Source organism: Anabas testudineus, chromosome 4, assembly GCF_900324465.2.
Source record: "Anabas testudineus chromosome 4, fAnaTes1.2, whole genome shotgun sequence".
Lineage (NCBI taxonomy): Eukaryota > Metazoa > Chordata > Actinopteri > Anabantiformes > Anabantidae > Anabas > Anabas testudineus.
In genome coordinates this window covers 5157119-5176398 of record NC_046613.1, presented here as the reverse complement: position 1 = coordinate 5176398, position 19280 = coordinate 5157119, and the positions used below count along the sequence as shown (strand labels likewise).

Sequence of the window (19280 nt, the reverse complement as noted above, 5' to 3'; positions counted from 1 at the left end):
AAGACCCAGTGACAGTGGAGAGAGATAATATTTCATTCATCCACAGAGTTCACAGTTGTGCTTTCACATTGGCCCTTTCTTTCTTCTGTATCATCAACATGCAAATGGTATTCTGTAGAACTGAATGAAGTCACTATCAGTGCAAGGCTCTGGAGAAGCTTTGACATCACTACCCTATTAATCTACTGCTAACCGCTATTTGGGGAAGCGCCCACTTTTGTTCAACTTCTCCACTCTGTCTGTCGTGCATCTTGTAAGCCTGAATCAAAAATGTTGCTTTACTATTCTAAATATATCCTTTTTATAGCTGCTGTGAAGATTCAGTCAAAACTTTGACAGGAAATAAGACACTCACACAAACTAGCCATCAGGCTTTGAATAGGAAAATGGTTTAATTGACGATGATGTCAGAAATTTTGTCATTTCTCAACAATAAATGTTTCCTTGAATATTTTCTCATCTCAAAATCATATTTATAGCATTTGTCGAAGGGCTTATGTAAGGCTTATTTAAAGGTACCCTGTGGAGTTTTTGACCAGTATTAAAATTATGGGGCAATGTACTGACGAGTGGGTCTGTATTTTTTTGTACATCCACAAGGGTGCACATGTGCGAATCAGCTCAAATCCTGTTGTCTAGTTCATGCTATTCTAGTTACCACCACTTGGTGGCGGTAAAAAAAAAGAAGCACTCTAACTGAGCAAAATGAAACCAACCAGGAGGTAGACAGCAAGATTGAAAACAAGTTGTAAACATTGCACAATTTAAATTTGTTCAGTGTTGTATAAGGAAGGACAAATACCCAGTGTGTTTTAAATAAGAAATGCTGCCTAATTTTGCAAGTTAAGATAATCTTTACTGTTTAGAAAAACATTCCACAGGTCACCTTTAATGTACAGTATTTTCGATGCGAGCCAATTAGCATGTTAGGGGACTTAATCTCAATATTAACATTTCTAAATTTAGCTTTAGGGTCATTAAACATGCATTTGCCACTACTATTGAGACTAGTTCCTCTCCTTGGTTGATAACTCATGAAAATGTATACTCAGTGTATCATAGGTGTAGTGTTCTGCCCAGATCACGTGCACTTGTATAAATTAGAGTTAAATAAAATGTGAAAACCACTTTGCTTCACATAATAAATCAATATCTTCTTTCGGCAGAGCACAAAAAAGCTGACTGTGCTTTCGAAAACAGAAAACTAGTCTTGCTCTGTCTCTTTCTCTCTGTGTGTGTGTGTTTGTGTGTGTGTGTGAAATGACATGTTGAGTGTGCTGGTTAACTTCTGCGGCTGCAGAGTTGCGCCACACTGGTGCTACTGATTGCAAGGCTCAGAGGTTGAGGCGCTGGTTCCTGGTTTGCACTGCCCTCCTGTCTCTGAGGTACATGTTGACATAGGAGGTTATAAGATCATCCATCTTGTAGCCCTTTTAAAAGAAGATGCAAATGTAAAGCAAAGGAAAAATAAAAAAAATAACACTTTCACTGACAGATAGTTTACCCCATGTGTAATGACATCTCTTACCAGTGAGGTTTCACACAGGAATTTGCTCCCTTTGACTAAATTGCCAATAGTCATGTGAAAGTAGGTGCTTCCACTGCACCAGTTTGCAATGCGGTTGAATGGGTGATTTGCCAGAATATCCTTTAAAGAAGAAAATCATTTTTAATGGTGAGAAATAAGAACAGGATGTTAAATGAAATACTGTTAATGCTGTTTGATTTATTTTTTCACCTTGTTTTTTGGGTGGATGATTGTGACTCCTAGCTTATTGATGGCAATGCGCACAATATCTGGGAAGTTTGGTTCTGACGTTTGCTGAGATGAGGGTTAGAAAGGCAAATTAGTGTTTGTTTGTTTTTTTGCTTTCTGTGCCGTGGTAACAGAGGTTGTGAGAGACTAAGAAAGCACAAAGCATCAGATAAATAAACCACTCGTGCAACCAAATGGACTACAGAGCAAAGATAGAGCAGCATTTGTGCTGCATTCACTGCAGCTTTTACCTTCACTTCGAAGAATGCACAGCCGAAAGTTGGCCAGCGGCTAACCACCTTCAGAAAAGCCACCTTGGCCTCTTCAACAGTCATACCAGCTTGTCTGTTATACAAAGCAACAATACCCTGAAAAAAATATGTAGAAAATATATATCAATGATAAAACACTCTTTGTCCACACTCTCCTTTTGTATGTGTTTCACTGCTTTAATGAGGTTAATGATTTTCTAACACACCCCCACAGCCCTCAGGCAATATTGCTAGCTAGCTGAGGTAGAGATCTCATGAGTGCCAAAATAAAACACACACACACCCTGCACAAGGGTGACAGAGGTGTTGGACCCAATCCCAGTCTGCGTGACATATAGAGAGACCAACCATTCACACTCACATTCACACCTACGGGCAATTTAGAGTCGGAAATGAGCCTAACAACATTTCTTTGGACTGTGGGAGGAAGCGTTGTAAGCACAGGGATAACAGGCAAAGTCCACACATGATCTTCTATTTTAAGTTTTTGCTCTTTGCCACAGAGGACAGTAACCAAAGCAGCGAGCAGTGTTTTGAAATGAACATGAACTCTGTAGATGAATTTGAGCCACTCCTCAACACACAAGCTTGTAAATTATTACTTAAATAATGTGTGAATTAACATGCCGTCGTGCCAAGGTGAGGTGCTGAAAGGAACTTTAGCAAAGTGTCCTGTTGAAGGTACTGTATACCTTCTTCCAATCATTTTCAGACATGGCCTTCAGCTGGTCAGCAGGCACCAGCTCCTTCAGCATCTTGGGAATCATGACAAATTGGTTCTTATCATTGTTGACTTTTATCCTGAAGAGAAGAGTTGCGATGTTGATCATTTCCTCTTTGGTACAAACATGATAGCCTCTCAGGTACTTAGGTAGCTCCTAGAAGACAGAACAATACTGCATAAAGTCCATCCACAATATTTAGAGAACTTTTAACAGACTTGGATCCAAATTTGATCCTTAATTAAACTGGTTTTCTACATACTAAGTTGTTCATTAGCTCACACAAAACTGTGTCCAGTCTGTGGATTGAATCTACAACTGTTAAATCTGTAACACACGCACTGGTAATAATGAGTAGTACTCTAGTCTACTAGTACTAGTACTAGTACTCATCTATGCAATAGAGGTTTTTGTATATGCAAACATGTCTGTTTCATATCAGATTTAAAAACTAACTGGACTGGAAAATATGGTGATGACTGAACTGCATCATTCTACTATACCTGTGGGAAATGGAAGATAAGATCAGCCTGTGTGTCCCTGCCAGGGATCACATTGAACCACAACTTCCTCATGAAGAAGACATGGTAGGCTATGTTAACTGACCCAGCTGAAGAGCACAGACAAACACACACAGTAGGTAAATCCACCGAACAGTCTCAACGGTCACATTGTTCCTCGAAGCACGTTACGTTTTATTACCGTCTTTGATCCTCTTTGCTTTCTTGGACCAGTCAGTGATTTGTCTCAGACTGTCAAAGAAGTAGTCTGTGTCATTTAAACTGAGGACCTAAAATAAGCACAGTTATTCATTTTTAAAACCACTGAGCTGGGAAGACATGGAAAGGTTTAGACCAAATTATGATGCCTGAACTGCAAAATGAACCTTGTCATCAGTTTTGACAAAAATGCTGAAGCCGTCCGCTGAGGTCAGTTTGAGTTTGTTTGTGATGTTCAGGATGAGGTCCCTGATCCTGGTGTTGGTCGCCACCTCAAATACCTCAAAGACAGACAAGCGGAAACACTGGCATTACTGTTTTGTTCTCTGCAACTTTACACACACAATGGGTCCTTGTTTGTACCTCGTCGCTGTCATTGGGGAAGTTGATTTTGTGGAAGATCTGCGTGCTGTTTTCTTGGATGGCGTCTAACTCCACCTGGTGTGGTGGGAGCTTCCTGGGCTCCATCCTATACGATGAGAGCTAGTGCTTAGTCACATCTTTTTTGTTTTGACTTCATTATTTTCGCCACTAAGTCACAAATTCAGCTCAGATGAACAAAAAGCCAAATGCCTTATCACGAAAACGAAGCAGAAAGCCACACCAACAGAGATAAGCATCTTCAGGCCTGTCACCATCATATCTGTAATACTGAATGTAAATCACATTTATTTATAGAGCAGACCACGCAAATACTGACTGTGGTTAATTCAACATGAAGGTCGTGCAACACATTTGCACAAAGAGTTTGGTGGTCACTATATCACTGACACTGGCACATTCTGTCTGTTGCATAAAAAGTCCATGTGCCTCAGTTAGAATAGTTTAGTCTGTTTGTTAAGGTCATTACTTCTTTTCTTAACACACCACTCAAGGTACCGTGCCGCTTCATTCTGGATGCCTGCAGGGTTGGAGTGTTGCAACTGCCATGTGCTTTCCTACAAGCAATATTAGCTGCTCTCGATTTTATTTTCTTCTGTTGCATTTGTCCACACCCTTCTAATTGTTGTTATGAAATCAGGAAGAAGCAGACGCTTACTTTCATAAAACACGGGGACACCCAGAGCTGTTTGTTGGTGGTTTGTTACACTATATGTTGGTCTAACCTCAGAGAGCTCTGCAGACGCTGCAGACAGTCGGAGGCCAGGGGCTGTTTGCGCCGGGTCTCCAGAAAGCGCTGGGTGTGTCTCAGAAGAGACTGACTGGGAGGAAACAGGCCACAGCAGAGCCACAGCAGCTGCCAGCCCTGCTCCATGCTGAACCTGGGTGACAACAAGTCAACTGTCAAAACAATATGTATGACTCTATGAAGAATATGTTAAAACGGACTCAGGGGTTGTATTTAAATCCACCCTCATACGTGAAAACTAGGGAAGCAGGTTACATTTCAGTTCTACTCTTTAATGCTTCCTATTGTCTAAATCAAGAATAGCACAGACAAGTTTTAATTACATCCCTTCACCAGTCCAGCTTAGATTTAGCTTAACATTATTGCTTAACAATGAATCAGTCAAACATTTGCTTAATTAATCAATTCCACTTAATCTGTCAAATATTAGAAACTTCATTCACTTCAGAAAATTTCAGTTCAGTTTACTATAAAACAAAACAGAGAAAAGCTGCATGTTTTCATATTAGAGAAGCTGTTCTACAATTAAATCAAAGAATCTGAGCTGGCGATGGAGTAAAATAAATAAACTACCGGTTGTTATTGCTGGTCATCTGCTTCATGATCTGACAGTAGATCTCATCTCTGAGGGCCTCGTGTTTAGTGGAGGGGCCAAAGATCTGGTCAGTGAGCTCCAGAGGACTCTGCATCTGCTTGGTTGGGTAATCTCCCATATACTTCAGGATGGGTAGACACAACAGTCAAAGTGGAATAACCAACCTGGCTTCATAAATTATGAAACTGCTGATGTTGTAAGCACAACACAATAACCCTCTAGACATGACTGCATTCTTATATTGGACACTGACTTCAAGTGACCCATCAATGTGTTAAAATGTTTCTGATACAAGAGGGGATTTGAAATGAATGTAGCTAGATAAAAAAATAATGATGTTAGGACAAGTGAGCAGGACGTGGCATTCAGCTGAAACTGGGCTGGTTATTATGGCTGCAGCATACAATGAAGGTAGACTGGAAGGTCTGATTAAGCAACTGACTGTGTGAGCTTTGCTTGGGTAAGAGTAGAATACAAGGACTGTTCAAAGGTACATTAGGTCAGGGATAAAGAATGCTGTCACCTCTGAGAGGGTTTATTAGATTTATGACAGCACAGCCTGATAGCCACTGCAGGGCAGTAATAAATGAACAGTGCTCCTAATTTAAATTAAATTAATTCAGCTTCTGCTCATTTCACATTTCACATCTGAGTACACATTTTACCATGTCTACTGATGAAAATTTGCTATTACTACTTGTTAACTGCTGCGGCAGGAGCTGCCCTGGTAGAAAAAGAACAAAAAAAGATGATGCAGACGTTAATAGTGGTATTGAGTGGTATAACTCTGGTGTGTGAAGGATATCAGTGAAGGCCAGACAGGCACTGTGGCTGAGCTCTGAGTTTCCTAACAGTTTCTTGAGGAAGGGCTGTCGGATTGGTTCTCTAGAGTGTGCCCAAAGCCTCTCTGTAGCAGTGTTCCTGGAAATCACCTGACGGTTCACATCCTTAGGGGGCTGCCTGTAGGATCGGGGTCTCAGTCAGTACTGTGAAGTGAGTATATTCCTGCTGATGTGTAGCACAATAGAGTGAATTTCCAAATACCTGAAATACTGGAGGGAGAACTCTTTAAGTGTGTAAGGCGCCAACCTCTCCATTGTGCCTGTTTCTTTATGGTGTGCCTGTATGATGTCTTTCCTCTGGTTTGGAGACATTTTGAGAAGACTCTGAAGAAAAAGAAACACCCATCACATGTCCTACTCCACACAACCGGGACACTAATATATCTGAGAAAGATAAACCAATGATGTAGCCATACCATGACCTCATAGCTGGGTTTGCTGAGAGTTGGAAGGATTAAGATGGCCTCAATGGGGACAGCACCTGTTTGCTTCATGCTCTCATTTTGTCCCTTTACCCAGCCTCGTTGCTGAGAAAACTCATCATCCTTGATGAGTGTAATGAGTTCTCCTTTCTTGAAGCTGAGGAATGTGGGATCATCTGTAAAGGAATGAAAGAAATCAGTTGTTAGCAAGCAGCTTATTCAATCAGGGAGATGTGATAGTGTGAGAAAGGTGAATCGCTATTGTCCCCAGCTTCTCTGACCTTGTCTGTTGACGTCCTTCAGGGCCACAGCGTACTGAGAACGCTCTGTCAGTCCACTGAGGAACATGGTGATCAGCTCATACATATCCTCAGTCGTGGTCCCACTCAGAGTGAAGTCTCCTTTCAGAGTCAGCAGACACACCGCCTGACCAGACGCTTTGACCTCCCTGAGAGGGCAACACTACACTGTAATAACTGATTTGATATGTATTATAACCTTACTTCTCTGATACTGTGCCTGGGCCTGTAATAATTGTCTCTACCTTACAGTATTGACTCCTGTCACTTCAGGGAAGGAGAGCTGCAGGAGCCTCTTCTCTCTCTCATCCAGGAACGTGATCCCAGTCCAGTTTATAGCAACAATGAACTTGCTCTTTGACAGTGAAGGACCTAGATAATCCATAGAATAAACCCGTCCAGCAAATTATGGGAGACATGATGAGAATAAAGCATAAAGAATACAAGAATATTTATTGGGAAGCTGCGGTAAATGTATTTGTTGTGAAATCTTGTTCCTATAAACCAATTTTCAAACATAAAAAACTAGATTCGACAACAGATTTGATCTGTTTAAGAAAAAACTCAAAGAGTGACTTAGATGCCCTTATTAGACAGTTTGGATTTAACATTTTGCAGTGTGGTTGTTTACAAGCAAATGGACAAGGGAGACTTAACTAAACAAAAATTATTCAAATATTTTTGAATAATAATATTATTATTATTAGAGTTAGCTGAATATAAATCATTTCAATAACAATAGAGAGACTTGAAACATTATAAAATTCCTTACCTGACAGTTTAGCAACCTCAAAGAACCTGGAGAAGAACATGGGCCACTTCTCTTTCGTGTAGTCAACCATCTCTGCCTTAACCGAATCTGCGTGTTGTCTTGAACTCAGAAATTGAGCCTGGAACGGTTGAAAAAAATAAATGGAAACTTTAATCTACACAGGTCATTAATATGGTTTTCTCCCTGCCCAGTCCTGCCCACGCTGCACGCACTGATACAGGTGGTGACTGACCTGAGCGTGAGCTGTGCTGACCATCTGCACCCATTTGGCCTCTGACTTGGCCTCCAGTAGAGAGTTGTTGATGCACTCCTGAACTGCTCCCTTCACATTCTGCAGACTGCTGTCTGCGCCGTGCTGGATGTATAAATGTTTCGCAGCGAGTTGAACAAGGTCATCCTCCTGTGAAAGTGAAATGTGGAAAATATTTATAAAATGAATTTGTGAGTAGAGAGCAGACATTTTCTAAGACAAATATAAGGCACCTTTTCACTCTGGTACTCTCCAAACTTCAGACCATGGATGATCTGCTTGTAGATTAGGTCTGTGCTGACGTTGTCCTCTTTGGAGTCATGCCAGGGGGTGAAGACCTCTTTGCGGAAAAAGAGACGCCAAGGGGCGTGCTGCTCCTGCCCTCCTCTCCTCTTTACTTCCTGCTCACACTGAGAGATAGCGTCCATCACGTGCTCCCGCCCGCTGCCCAAAGCCCACACCTTCAGGACAGGTAAACAGGTATGAAGTTATCAATGTCAATCAGAACTGACATTCAGGGATGGTGCTGCATGTACAACACGCTGATGTAACCACAAACCTTTTCATACAAGGCTACATAGAGTGAAAAGCCAAAGGTGTCTTTGAGTTTCACTTTGTTGGAGAGAAGCAGGCAGATCTCTTTGGAGGTGGATGCTGAGTCAACGGGCAGGTTGATGGAGCGGCCGTCCATCAGCGTCACAGACACGATCATGGGCTTTTTTGTCTTGGTTGCCTGTCACACAGAAACTGTTTACTCAAAATACAAAATACAAAAGACATATTCTCACGTATTTGTTGCCACAAAGTAATTCAACCAGTGTGTTAAACAGTTTTAAAGTGACTGTTTTAACTTTACTTGTTAATGATGTGAACACAAGGACAGTGAATCCATACTGTAATAAGGTGGCACCCTTCATCTAAGAGATGGACATCAAAAACCTGCAAAAAAAATGCAATACAATCTCTCTGTGGGGGGTGGGGCTAGAAAACTTCCTTTAGGTCTCTGTACCTGCAGCTCGAGCCAGCCTGGAGGCTCCCCTCGCACCCCGTTCATTACTGTGCGCCGCAGTCTTTCAGCACAATAGGCAGCGTAGCCTGATGGAGCATAACGGATGAAACTTTGGAGGTACTGTCAAGTTAAAAGGGAGAAGCACAACATTAAGTGAGGAGCACTGTTCATGAGCTAAAATCAACTGACACAACTACCATATTTACCTTTATGAAGCGCTCAGTTGGAGGGAAAATGCCCAAACAGAGGGACAACAGGATCCAACCACGGAAGTAGCTGTTGCGATTGTTGTTATCGTGAAGCTGCTTACAGATCTGACAGTAAATCTCATCTCTGAACAAAGACATGTGAAAAGAAGTGTTGTATTACTAGAGAGTTTTAAAAACACATTTAGATGTGTGGGACTTTTAAATGGAGTTTCAAAAACCTGAGGTCACGTCTGACAATAGCATATCCCACAATAATGTGGAGTTTTTCTAGAGAGGTCAGCGGGCGGTCCAGAGTTGGCTCTTCTCCAATCAGGACATCACTGTCCTCCTTTACAGGCGCCAGAGTTGGAGGCTTGGACACTTCAGTCAGGTCATCTGACTGCAGGATACACACAAAAAATCAAATTACCATAAGAGGACTCTAAAAAAGAAATCGAAATCTCTTTTAGGCTTCAACTTCACCTCCTCCATGATGATCGAGGGTTTCCTGAAACTTGGTTTTTGGATCCCATTTTCTTGAACATTGGATGGTTTTCGGTTTCTAGACAATAAGTCAGTGAATGTGGATCCTTTCCTTGCTCGAGAACCTCCTTCAGGTACAGTGTAGACTTTTGGGTTTTGAGCTGACTCAGTATTTGAAACAGCAGCTTTCTTGTTTCTTGTCAGAAGGTCTGTGAACATGGAGCCTTTTCTGTTTTGTGCCGGCTCCTCTGGGACTGTGGTAGGTTGTCTTTCTTTGTTTCCCCTTAGGACCCTCTAAAAACAACAGAAATGAAATCTATCAACCTACGATAAATGAATGTTGATCTTCAAAAAAAGGCTGTATTCTAATCATATTTACCTGATCCAGGCCAACCATGTGGCTCAGACGTCTGTCCTTTCGGGAGATCAGGTCCTGTGGCAGAAAGCTTTCTGATGTGGAGCTTCCTTTGACCTGGACCTGCCTCTTTGGCTCAGGAAGGTCTCCCATGAACCTCAGTATGATCCACCAAACAGTCAGTGAAGCCTGGTAAAAACACAACAATGCTTTGACTTATTATCATTCTTCTTAATTGTAATTTATAATAAATCAACCAATACAATTAAAGCAATGAAGTGAAGAGGTCTAAGAGAAGCACCAGAACATCTCCCTCCTCCTCGTGGTAGAGCAGGGGCTGCCGGAGCCTCTGGCGGATGTGGGTATGGGAGGCTGCACCCTGGAAGTACATGGAGGCAAATTTGGAGAAGGAATACTCATCCAGGTCATCATAGTCTTCTTTGGGAAGATCCTCCTCCATGGGGAGGTCATCAATGTCTATCTCCTCCATGATTATCCGTTTACCTTCAAAATTCTACAAACAGAAGCAGACATTATGCAGCCACTGTCTGTCTATAAGGAAAACAAAATGTCTCAGTGCCAAACTTCTGGTTTTCACACCTCGAATCCCACAGGTGCTTGCCCCTCCTGCCCTCCAATTATTGGGGGCAGGAAGCCAAAGATGTTGTCCACCATCTCCTGGTCTGTGATGGATTCAGACCGGGCTTTGGCCTCTGTCTCCCTCTTCTGCCTCAGCACTTCTTCCAAATGTTTCTGTCTCTCCAAAATGACACGTTGTTCTTCTTCTTTCTCTTTAGCAGAGAGATACATCTGAACGACACAACACAAAGCAAGGTCAGTAATCAGAAAAAAGAAACATTGTCCCAAACCACATCAGCCTGCAAATCTTTCAATAACCCAAATAACAAAGTTATTATTCACACAAGGAGAAGAACTTTAAAGTAAAGTGCCCTAGGAATAGCTGATATGTTTTTAATCTGCAGAGAAAGGTTCAGAAGAGTTCTGCTTTCATTAAGTTTTCACCAACATGAAACCAAAGAGCTGAAGAGTTTTGTCTGGGATCTTTTGAGGTGAGGTGAGGGGACCACAAGACATCTTTGGCTGGCATGAGGAAGTTCAGTTAGACAGGTGCTTTTACTTTATGTTTCATCTGAACTGTATCACTCAGGTAAAAGTAATGAAATCGAGAACATTAGTACTACTACCACTAAACAAACACAAGAGCGACGTTTTTACAACTCTAATTTAAAAAAAGGCTTTTCAAAGTGGAACGTACATCTCTTTTCATCTTTTCAAGAGCTCTTCTTGCCAGCACACCCCTGGTATGCGCCTGCAGGAGGATCACTGCATCTCTCTTGCGTTTCCACTCCTTCCTGGCCAGGTATCCTCTGGCTTGGGCCTGTAGCACGACGGCTGCCTCACGCTTCTTCTTATACTGGAAGTGGAGTTGACGAGAGCGAACCTGAGCTTGCAGTCTCGCAAAGCCCAGCTGGACCTAGTTTCAGAACATAATCCAAATATTATTTCGCAAGCCAGAGTTGTATTTTCACTTTGATCAATACTGATATCTTAAACAGTGACTCACCACTTTGTACAGCTTTCTTCCTTTGTGTCCTCTCCAGTGTTTCTGAATGACAAGAGCGGCTCCTTTTTTTCTTAGGAATTCTCTCCTTTAAAAAGCACAAATCATACAGACGTCAAATAGACATCATCAGCACGTATGACAGATTCTTGCACCGTACTGCACCTGTATCTGTAGCCTCTCAGAACTTTCTGGATCAAAAGAGCTTTCTCATGTAGCGCTTTAATCCGCTCCAGTTCGAGGACGGTGTCGTGGAAGTCCTGAGAGACAACAGTAGCGAGACAGACAACAGGTTTGAACCAAACTGAATGTTAATATTTTTTCATAAGCAGCCATCGCTAACAACAGTATATCAGAAAGCGGAGGCAGCACCTTCAGGAATATCTTTGTCTTGCCAGTCTTCCAGTCGTCCTCTTCAGCAAGCACAGTTTCACAGATGCTTTCACAGCATTTCTCTTTACTTTCCTGTCAGAATCAAATCAACCATCAGAAAAACAGAAAGAAACAGAGGGCAATGTCACCTCCAAAAGCATTACATTTTACTCTCTCACTCACTTTTTTGGGATCACAGAGGGATGACTTCAGAAGGACACGGTATCGCTGGAGGAACTCGTCAAAGGTGTAGCGTACAGGATACCCAGCTTTGCGGATCTTGATGGTCTCCATCATGCCGGAGTAACGGAGCTGCCGCATGCACAGCTCTCTGTCAAACAACTGAAACACAGGAGCTTGTAGTGTTATTGACAATCTTTCTTTCAATTTTGTTTTGGTGGTATATGAGTTTTATTTTGGTTGAGTGAATGCAGCTTTCTTTTTTTCCCCTCACCATGGGCTTCTTGAAATCATTGGGTTTAATACAGCGTATGAAATAGGGCTGGCACGCGTTCAGCGTTTTCATCAGAGAATCCAGAGACTGGCGGAACTGGCCAGACAGAGTTGGGACTCGCTTCTTGTTATCAGGTATTTGCTGCCAGACACAAACAAATTCCACTGGGTAAGAGATCATATACAATGGTGGTGCTTTCTAACTGATGCTTTGTCTGATGCTGGAGCTTAGCACTGACCCGAAGGCTGTTCTTGGGCATGTTGAGGGTCATCTTGGGGTTGGTGCCGCCCTTGCTTGTACTAGAGGACAGATCGTTTTGAAAAGCCTGTTTGAGGAGCTTGTTGGTCGATGTTTCCACAAGCTGAACCAGGTCTGAGCTGAGGGTGTCTCGGTTTTTCTCAAGGAAACCTCAAAATGAGACAAGCATGCTTGGAATATCACAGAGGTCGTGCAAGCAGAGTGGTTTGTTGATTTAAAAAAACCTTACCTCTTGAATCGTAGTAGACCTCTCCAGCAAAATGCTTGATTCCAAACTGTGTCTCATAGTTGTTCTTGGGGGAAATGTAGATGTTGCCTTTCTCATGCACTTTATTAAGTTTCTGGAGCAGGGTGGTATCTGATGCCTGAAAACAAAGAGAAGAGGTGTTAAAACATGTTCTGTTTTGTCACAACAGAACATTACAAGATGCAAAGAGGATAGCAACCTGGGGGAAGTTGCTTTCTTCATCAATAAGAGCCAGCATGTTCATGGGTTTGCTGGCAAGCATATCCAGGGTGCTTTGGTTGTCTTTGTAGTCGATGTGCTTCCAAACTATGTTTTCACGGGCGTATTCGTCCTGCTCCAGCTTAAAAATGTGTCTGACAAAGAACTGCTGCAGCTGCTCGTTGGCAAAGTTGATGCACAGCTGCTCAAAGCTTCATCAGCAGAAGAAGGAAAGATTGAGAAAGGATTTTAGTCAACTTAGTCAAATGTGTCGTGGCATCTAAAACCTGCAGCACCTGAGCTCTAACTCCCAGAGAATTGATCGCCAACCTGTTTTTGCTGAAGTTCTCAAAGCCAAAGATGTCAAGCAAGCCTATTGACTGTTGGACCTCGCTGGAATCCTCATGTGGCTTGTAAATGGCAGCATTGATTTTGTCCACAACCCAGATGAAAAGTCTCCCATAAATAGCCTGGACAAATATAGAGAATAACATAGATCCTAACAACATAATAATTTATACTTGTTACCACTGCATCAACACTACAACCAAAAAAAGGATCATGACATCTGACACAGAAAACAGCATTACATCCAAAATATTTGTGTTGTGTGTTGTTAATTTAAAATTTTGTGGTTGTATAAGTACTAAGAGGCTCCAAGATCCCATTTGTTTGATCTAAGTGCAACCAAAAGGTAAAACTGACTATTTTACCAACCATTTATTTTATTTGAATATTACAAAAAACAAATATCTGGATTTTAAGCAAAGGCTTTAGCTTCATATTTAACAGACAGATATAAGAGTGGAATCAGTCACCTCATCTAACTATCCTGCAGAAAACCATAAATATGGTTCATGTTAGAAAGATTGCTCAAAGGATAAAATGTTACATATAACACTCAAACATTAACATGCTGTCATGCTACTATAGCGTTAAGTACAGCAGAACAGGTACAGCTGCAGTTGTTCAGCCCGGCACAGTAGGCGAATCAAAGGCTAAATGGAGGACAGCCATCATTGATTTTAATGTTCACACATCTCTTACATGAAAAAGGTCTGTGTGGAGCTGAGGCTGTCAGGCTGAGTAAGAGAAGTCTGAAAATGCCCACAGCAAAGGCGGCAGCATCATCAGGCTTCTTTGTGCCTCAACTAAGTAAAAGTGTCTCCATATCTCATCTATCACTTCATCTAGTTGTTGTGGTGTGTAATAAGCATTAAACCTATTACAGCCGGTGTGAGCTGTTTTGTTACATGTCTAAATGAGCCCTATTTATCCATGAGATACACTTCTGCTTTAGGAAAAAGTGTGACTCGTGTTACTTTGACAAAGGCGTCCTTGCCGTCCACAGCCTGGGCACAGGTTAGAGATCTGGTCACACTCTCCCTGGCGGTCATGAAGGAGCGCTGAATCAGACTCTTCTGCAGCGCTTTGGGATCCACCTAACAGGACACAAACGGACACGGTCATCTATGTTCTATCTATTTGTTTTATTTTACTTATTTATTTTTATATGTACTGCTTTTTGTTTTTTTCTTAAAGTCATACCTCTAAGAGCTGACTGGCCATGTTGAAACTGTTTGAGGATGATTTGGGGATGTCACAGGCCTCCAGGTTATTCACTATAGTGCCTAAAATTAGACAAGGTAAATATTTAGATGTAGTTATATTTATTTGACAAATTGAGGATCCACATGCATCTTCCATTGTACTGTGCTGTTCTTACCCTCAAAGTCCACATTTCCCAAGTGAAGTATAGCAGCAAGCAGTTTGGAGATTTCCCACGAGTCATTCTCTGTGAACATGAGGATCTTCAGAGCGGAACGGAAGTGGGCATATTCCTTCACATCATCGCGCCCTTCGCAGCTGGTGCAGTTACCCTGGTGATACAGTCACTTGGTTTAAAGCTAAATGTCAGCTCTTAGCTCGGGATTTGTACAACAAACACTGCGTTATATTCAAACTTCAGGTTTCTCAGATTATGTCGGTACCATGGTCAGATAGTTGTACTCAGCAGAGTTTCCAAGAGAAAGAATCTTCTTCTGCTCGGCTGGCATGCCCATCAACATGTAGTAAAATATGTGGTAGTTTCTTTCCTCGGGAGCCTGCATGTGAAAGCACACGTTCTTCACCCAGAAAATGTGACTTTGTACCATGTTACTAATACTAGAAAACAGCTGAGTGATTTCCCCACCTGACGACAAACTCTGCTCTTCTCCAGCAGGTACTGCTCGATACGGGCCCCTTCGATGGCCCCACCGTTGGTGAAGTTGATGTCAATGTACTTCCCAAAACGACTGGAGTTATCATTGCGGATTGTTTTCGCATTGCCAAATGCTGTGAGGAAAATGTAGGTTTAACCCAAATAAGGCAAGATTCAGTTGACTACATGTCTTATAAAAGTATGTTGATGTTTGCTCGTACCCTCCAAGATAGGGTTCGCTTCAAGAATCTGTTGCTCTATCCAGGAGTGCTGGCCACTCACTGCTGCCAGGAACTGCAACATCAGCTTGGTGCTCTCAGTTTTCCCTGCTCCTGACTCCCCACTGGTGGGGAAAACAGACTTATTATTTATTATTGAACGTTGCCCTGCCCGGAAAAGATATTTTCACAGATGTTTCTAACTAACAGCTGTGTTTTAAACCACTGTCAATGCGGTTTCACAGCTGAGGGTTAGATCATGTCAACAGTGTCTTTGCTGATGAAAACAAATAATTATAAAAATAAAAACTGTGCTTCCCTGGTAATTTAAATCTATTTATGTATAGATGTTGTTGTGGGGACAGTATTCTTCACTGGCTCATACATTACTTACATTACTGATCTCAGTGTGTTGCAATTGATGATGTTTAACCTGAATGCCTCAAAATGAACAAAGGGATTCTACAAGGATCAGCTGGATCTGTCAGGTCTGTTCTATTCAACATCTATATCAATAACCTAGATCTGGATTTTAATGATTGTCAAACTGTCTTTATATGCAGATGACACTGTTTTTAATGCAGATTTAAAATGTGTATAACTCATTTATATCCTTCTGCCTTCATTTAACCCTGTCCTCTGCAACCTCTTCTCTCACAGCAACTCATTTCATGTCCTCTCTAACTACATCCATAAATCTCCTCTTTGGTCTTCCTCTAGACCTCCGGCAGGGAAACTCCAACCTCAGCCTCTGTTTATTGACATGATCACCATCTCTACGCTAAACTCTGACTTTATCCCATCTAACATCTGTTATTATCTGTCTCATTGATGGACTCATTCCTGATCCTGTCCATCCTCATCACTCCCAGAGAGAACCTCACCATCTTAGGCTCTGCTACTTCCAGCTCTGCCTCCTGTCTATTCTTCAATGTCACTGTCTTTAAGCTGTACATCATTGTTGGTCTCACGACCCAAGTCCATGGAGATTCCTGTCTAACCATCAGTTTTTCAGGGCTTTGCAGCTTACAAATGTAATAATATTACAATTGCTATAAGAACCTTATCATTTATATTCTCACTTTGTTTCTACACAAACATGTAACATATTAATTAACGAACTTAGGTGTGTTTCCAACCTTCTGTCTGCGAGGTTTCCCTGCATAGATCATAGGTCATTTAACATAGCCATAATGCCTATCTGGATTCAGCTTCACCTGATGACACAGCACTGGTTCTTTCGGTTGCGCCGCATGTTGAAGAAGCAGCTGTCTGCGATGGCGAAGACGTGCGGTGGCAATTCACCCAGCCTTCGATCTGTGTACATGTGTACATGCTCAGTGGTGTAAATGGGCAGCAGCTGGTAAGGGTTGACTGCAACCAGAATGGAGCCTGTGTATGTCTTTAAACAGAGAGGGATGTTAACGATCACACAGTAGCACATTTGACATTTTGTGTGTGTATGTGTGTGAATAAACAAGTTGCCGTAAGCACATAAAGCCACTGATCCCAAAGGCTTCTTATTTAGTGACAGCAGCAAAGCATAAGATATGTTCTAATTGCTGTATGATTCATTGCTTTGAGACATTGCATGGGTGGGTTACACTGCTTTAAACTGCTACAAATGCTGTGGTTAATCATATGACTGCTTGGTGCAGCCCATCGGAATATCAGTCTTTGTATTTGAGCCTCCTGTATGCAGCAGTAGTATTTTCACACAACAAAATGGCCTGATTCACAATTGAACACACACTGTTGGGCTTTGATGCTGTGACACAGAAACACTCTTTAAACAGAGGCTCGTTTGTCTCCATGGAGACAAATAATACTGTGATAAACCACAGGGCAAAGTCTAAGACAGAAAGATATTTACAGCATGAGAAGAAGCAGTGTGCGCACAGTGTGCATTACCACAGAGGTTATGGACATCATAAAACTAGGCTCAGCGTGAATCCAGAGAATAGAAACCTACATAGATGATGCCTTCTTTGTGGCGAACCAGGAGGTTCCTGAGAAGTCCCGCCTCGTTGAGATCACCCAGCCTTATCATGTCATCCACACCCTTCACAGAGGTGGGGTGCATGGGTCGGATGGTACCCTCCATCTTCTTCTTGACCTTGTGTTCCTGTGTATACGTTATAAAGGAGTATTTATAAAGAACGCGTACATTGATTCGCTGCACTTACCAAAAACAGACTTGTGGTGCGGGTTTTGTACCTTTCCTTCATCGTCAATCAGTTGAAGCTGTCCTGTGTCTGTCACCTTGACCTCCGCCCCAATCGGCACCCCAACACCAGAGTCCACCCATACGAAGTCACCCTAGTTTTGGACAAGAGAAGTTCAGAGAAAGACCAGGACCTGAATCAGATCATCTGAGCTTGGTTTGAGAATAGTAAAATCTACATATTATCATCATAATATCTATAGTAAAGTCAGTATAAATTCTTACCTTACTCAAATGCAGCATAGCAGAACCGTGGATTAGGCCTAATAAGAAAATGAGTCACAGTGACACGTACTTACTCAACTTACTATGTGTAGCAACATACTGCAGTTATAAAGCCATCTTCGAAGTAAATTACTTAAATGTTAAAAATTCTTTGAGACTTACAACATTTTACAGACCATTAGACATACTTCTATTACCATTTCTACAGTCCATACTGTGCACATTTAAAAACAAATATCATCCTCTTGGCATTAAATTAATATTCATTTTACTTCTGTTACTCACTTGTTGTGACAGCTCTTACAGGACAACAGTTATTTCTTGTTGGTGGAAGCTGCTGTTGCTGCTGCTGCTGCTGCTGCTGGAGAGGAAACTTAAAACTTAAATAACTAAAAAGCAGGAAGAAGAATCCTTTCCCGGCAAACGCCCCTTTATGGCCCTTTGACTTTGCTCCTGCCAATGTAGAGCCAACCAGCGTCCCTAACGAGCACACTCCGCACCGACACACGGAGCTCAATGTATACACTATAAATGATCAAAGTGAATCAATTCCAGTTGCTTTCCATCACATTAAGCTATAATTATTGCACTATGATAATCTCACATGATAACATGCGTATCATTTGAAAAATGTATAAGTCATAAATATTTTTCCGTTTCAAATGTTATCCTCCAGTGATATCAGCAATTATTCTAGAAGGAGAAAAGGATCATCCAAGTGCCAGTAAGTCATTTCTCCTGATCCATAAACACAGTTGTCACAGGTCAGGTGCTGCCAACACATTCTGTACCTGCAGGCAATTATGTTGTAAACAGCAGATAGTGAACAACTGGGCTCACTTAGGAGCCATTAAAATATAATGCTACTCCCTGCAACAGCTCATACTAGCTGCTTGAAGAATTCTGTAACAAGAAATCAAAAGGCACTACTGAATAGACGGATCAAACAAAATAATACAACTAATTCATATATAGTCAGGTGTGTCCAGCAAATATTAAAACAACGTTTTCTGGCACGTATCTCCTGTACGGTTTAACAAAAGTTAAAAGGTAACAAAAGTAACAAAAGTCATTTTCATACACACACACAGTCATTAATAATAATGGAATAAATCTAACATAATATCAAATGTAAGGATTTCCTTCGATACTTAAAAAAATCCTTTGCTGTCAATGGCTGCCTGAAGTCTGGTTCCCAGGGAAAAGACTCTCTAGATGCTTTACCAGGTCTTTACTGCAGCTGCCTTCAGCTGCTGCTCGTTTGCAGGTCTTTCTGCCTTAAGTTAAGGTGATCAGGAGAGCCATCTCTCTGATGGCTAGAATTCGTTTTTTTCGGTTAAATGATGGCCTCATTCACTCACACAGACATTTTGTTAGACCTCTTTTTTTTTTTACCTAATGCAACATTCAAAACCACCTCCAGGCCTTTTATCTGCTTGATTAGTCGTAGAATAATAAGGAAACAGGCCACACTTAAACATGCTGC

At 41.7% G+C, this 19280-nt stretch overlaps 1 protein-coding gene across 1 annotated transcript; it reads right to left on the bottom strand.

Annotated features, from left to right (window-relative positions):
* Positions 1-386: 386 nt before the first annotated feature.
* On the bottom strand, positions 387-18143 carry LOC113151018 (unconventional myosin-VIIb). The gene is made up of 48 exons (XM_026343818.1): positions 18080-18143; positions 17795-17832; positions 17563-17664; positions 17318-17470; positions 16563-16747; positions 15349-15470; positions 15119-15261; positions 14916-15029; positions 14651-14804; positions 14473-14555; positions 14247-14366; positions 13255-13394; positions 12926-13136; positions 12709-12844; positions 12460-12629; positions 12222-12362; positions 11951-12109; positions 11768-11860; positions 11561-11655; positions 11399-11483; positions 11090-11308; positions 10414-10623; positions 10115-10327; positions 9838-10002; positions 9459-9752; positions 9215-9375; positions 8994-9120; positions 8788-8907; positions 8338-8511; positions 8012-8239; positions 7761-7928; positions 7529-7646; positions 7002-7128; positions 6739-6905; positions 6452-6633; positions 6238-6359; positions 5999-6153; positions 5172-5325; positions 4576-4731; positions 3833-3938; positions 3637-3750; positions 3453-3540; positions 3254-3360; positions 2721-2906; positions 2008-2124; positions 1739-1822; positions 1529-1648; positions 387-1430 (listed from the first exon to the last, which is right to left on the bottom strand). Exons 2-48 carry the CDS (start codon positions 17810-17812, stop codon positions 1335-1337), a joined length of 6702 nt encoding a protein of 2233 aa, XP_026199603.1. The 5' UTR covers positions 17813-17832; positions 18080-18143; the 3' UTR covers positions 387-1334.
* Between the last annotated feature and the right edge of the window lie 1137 nt (positions 18144-19280).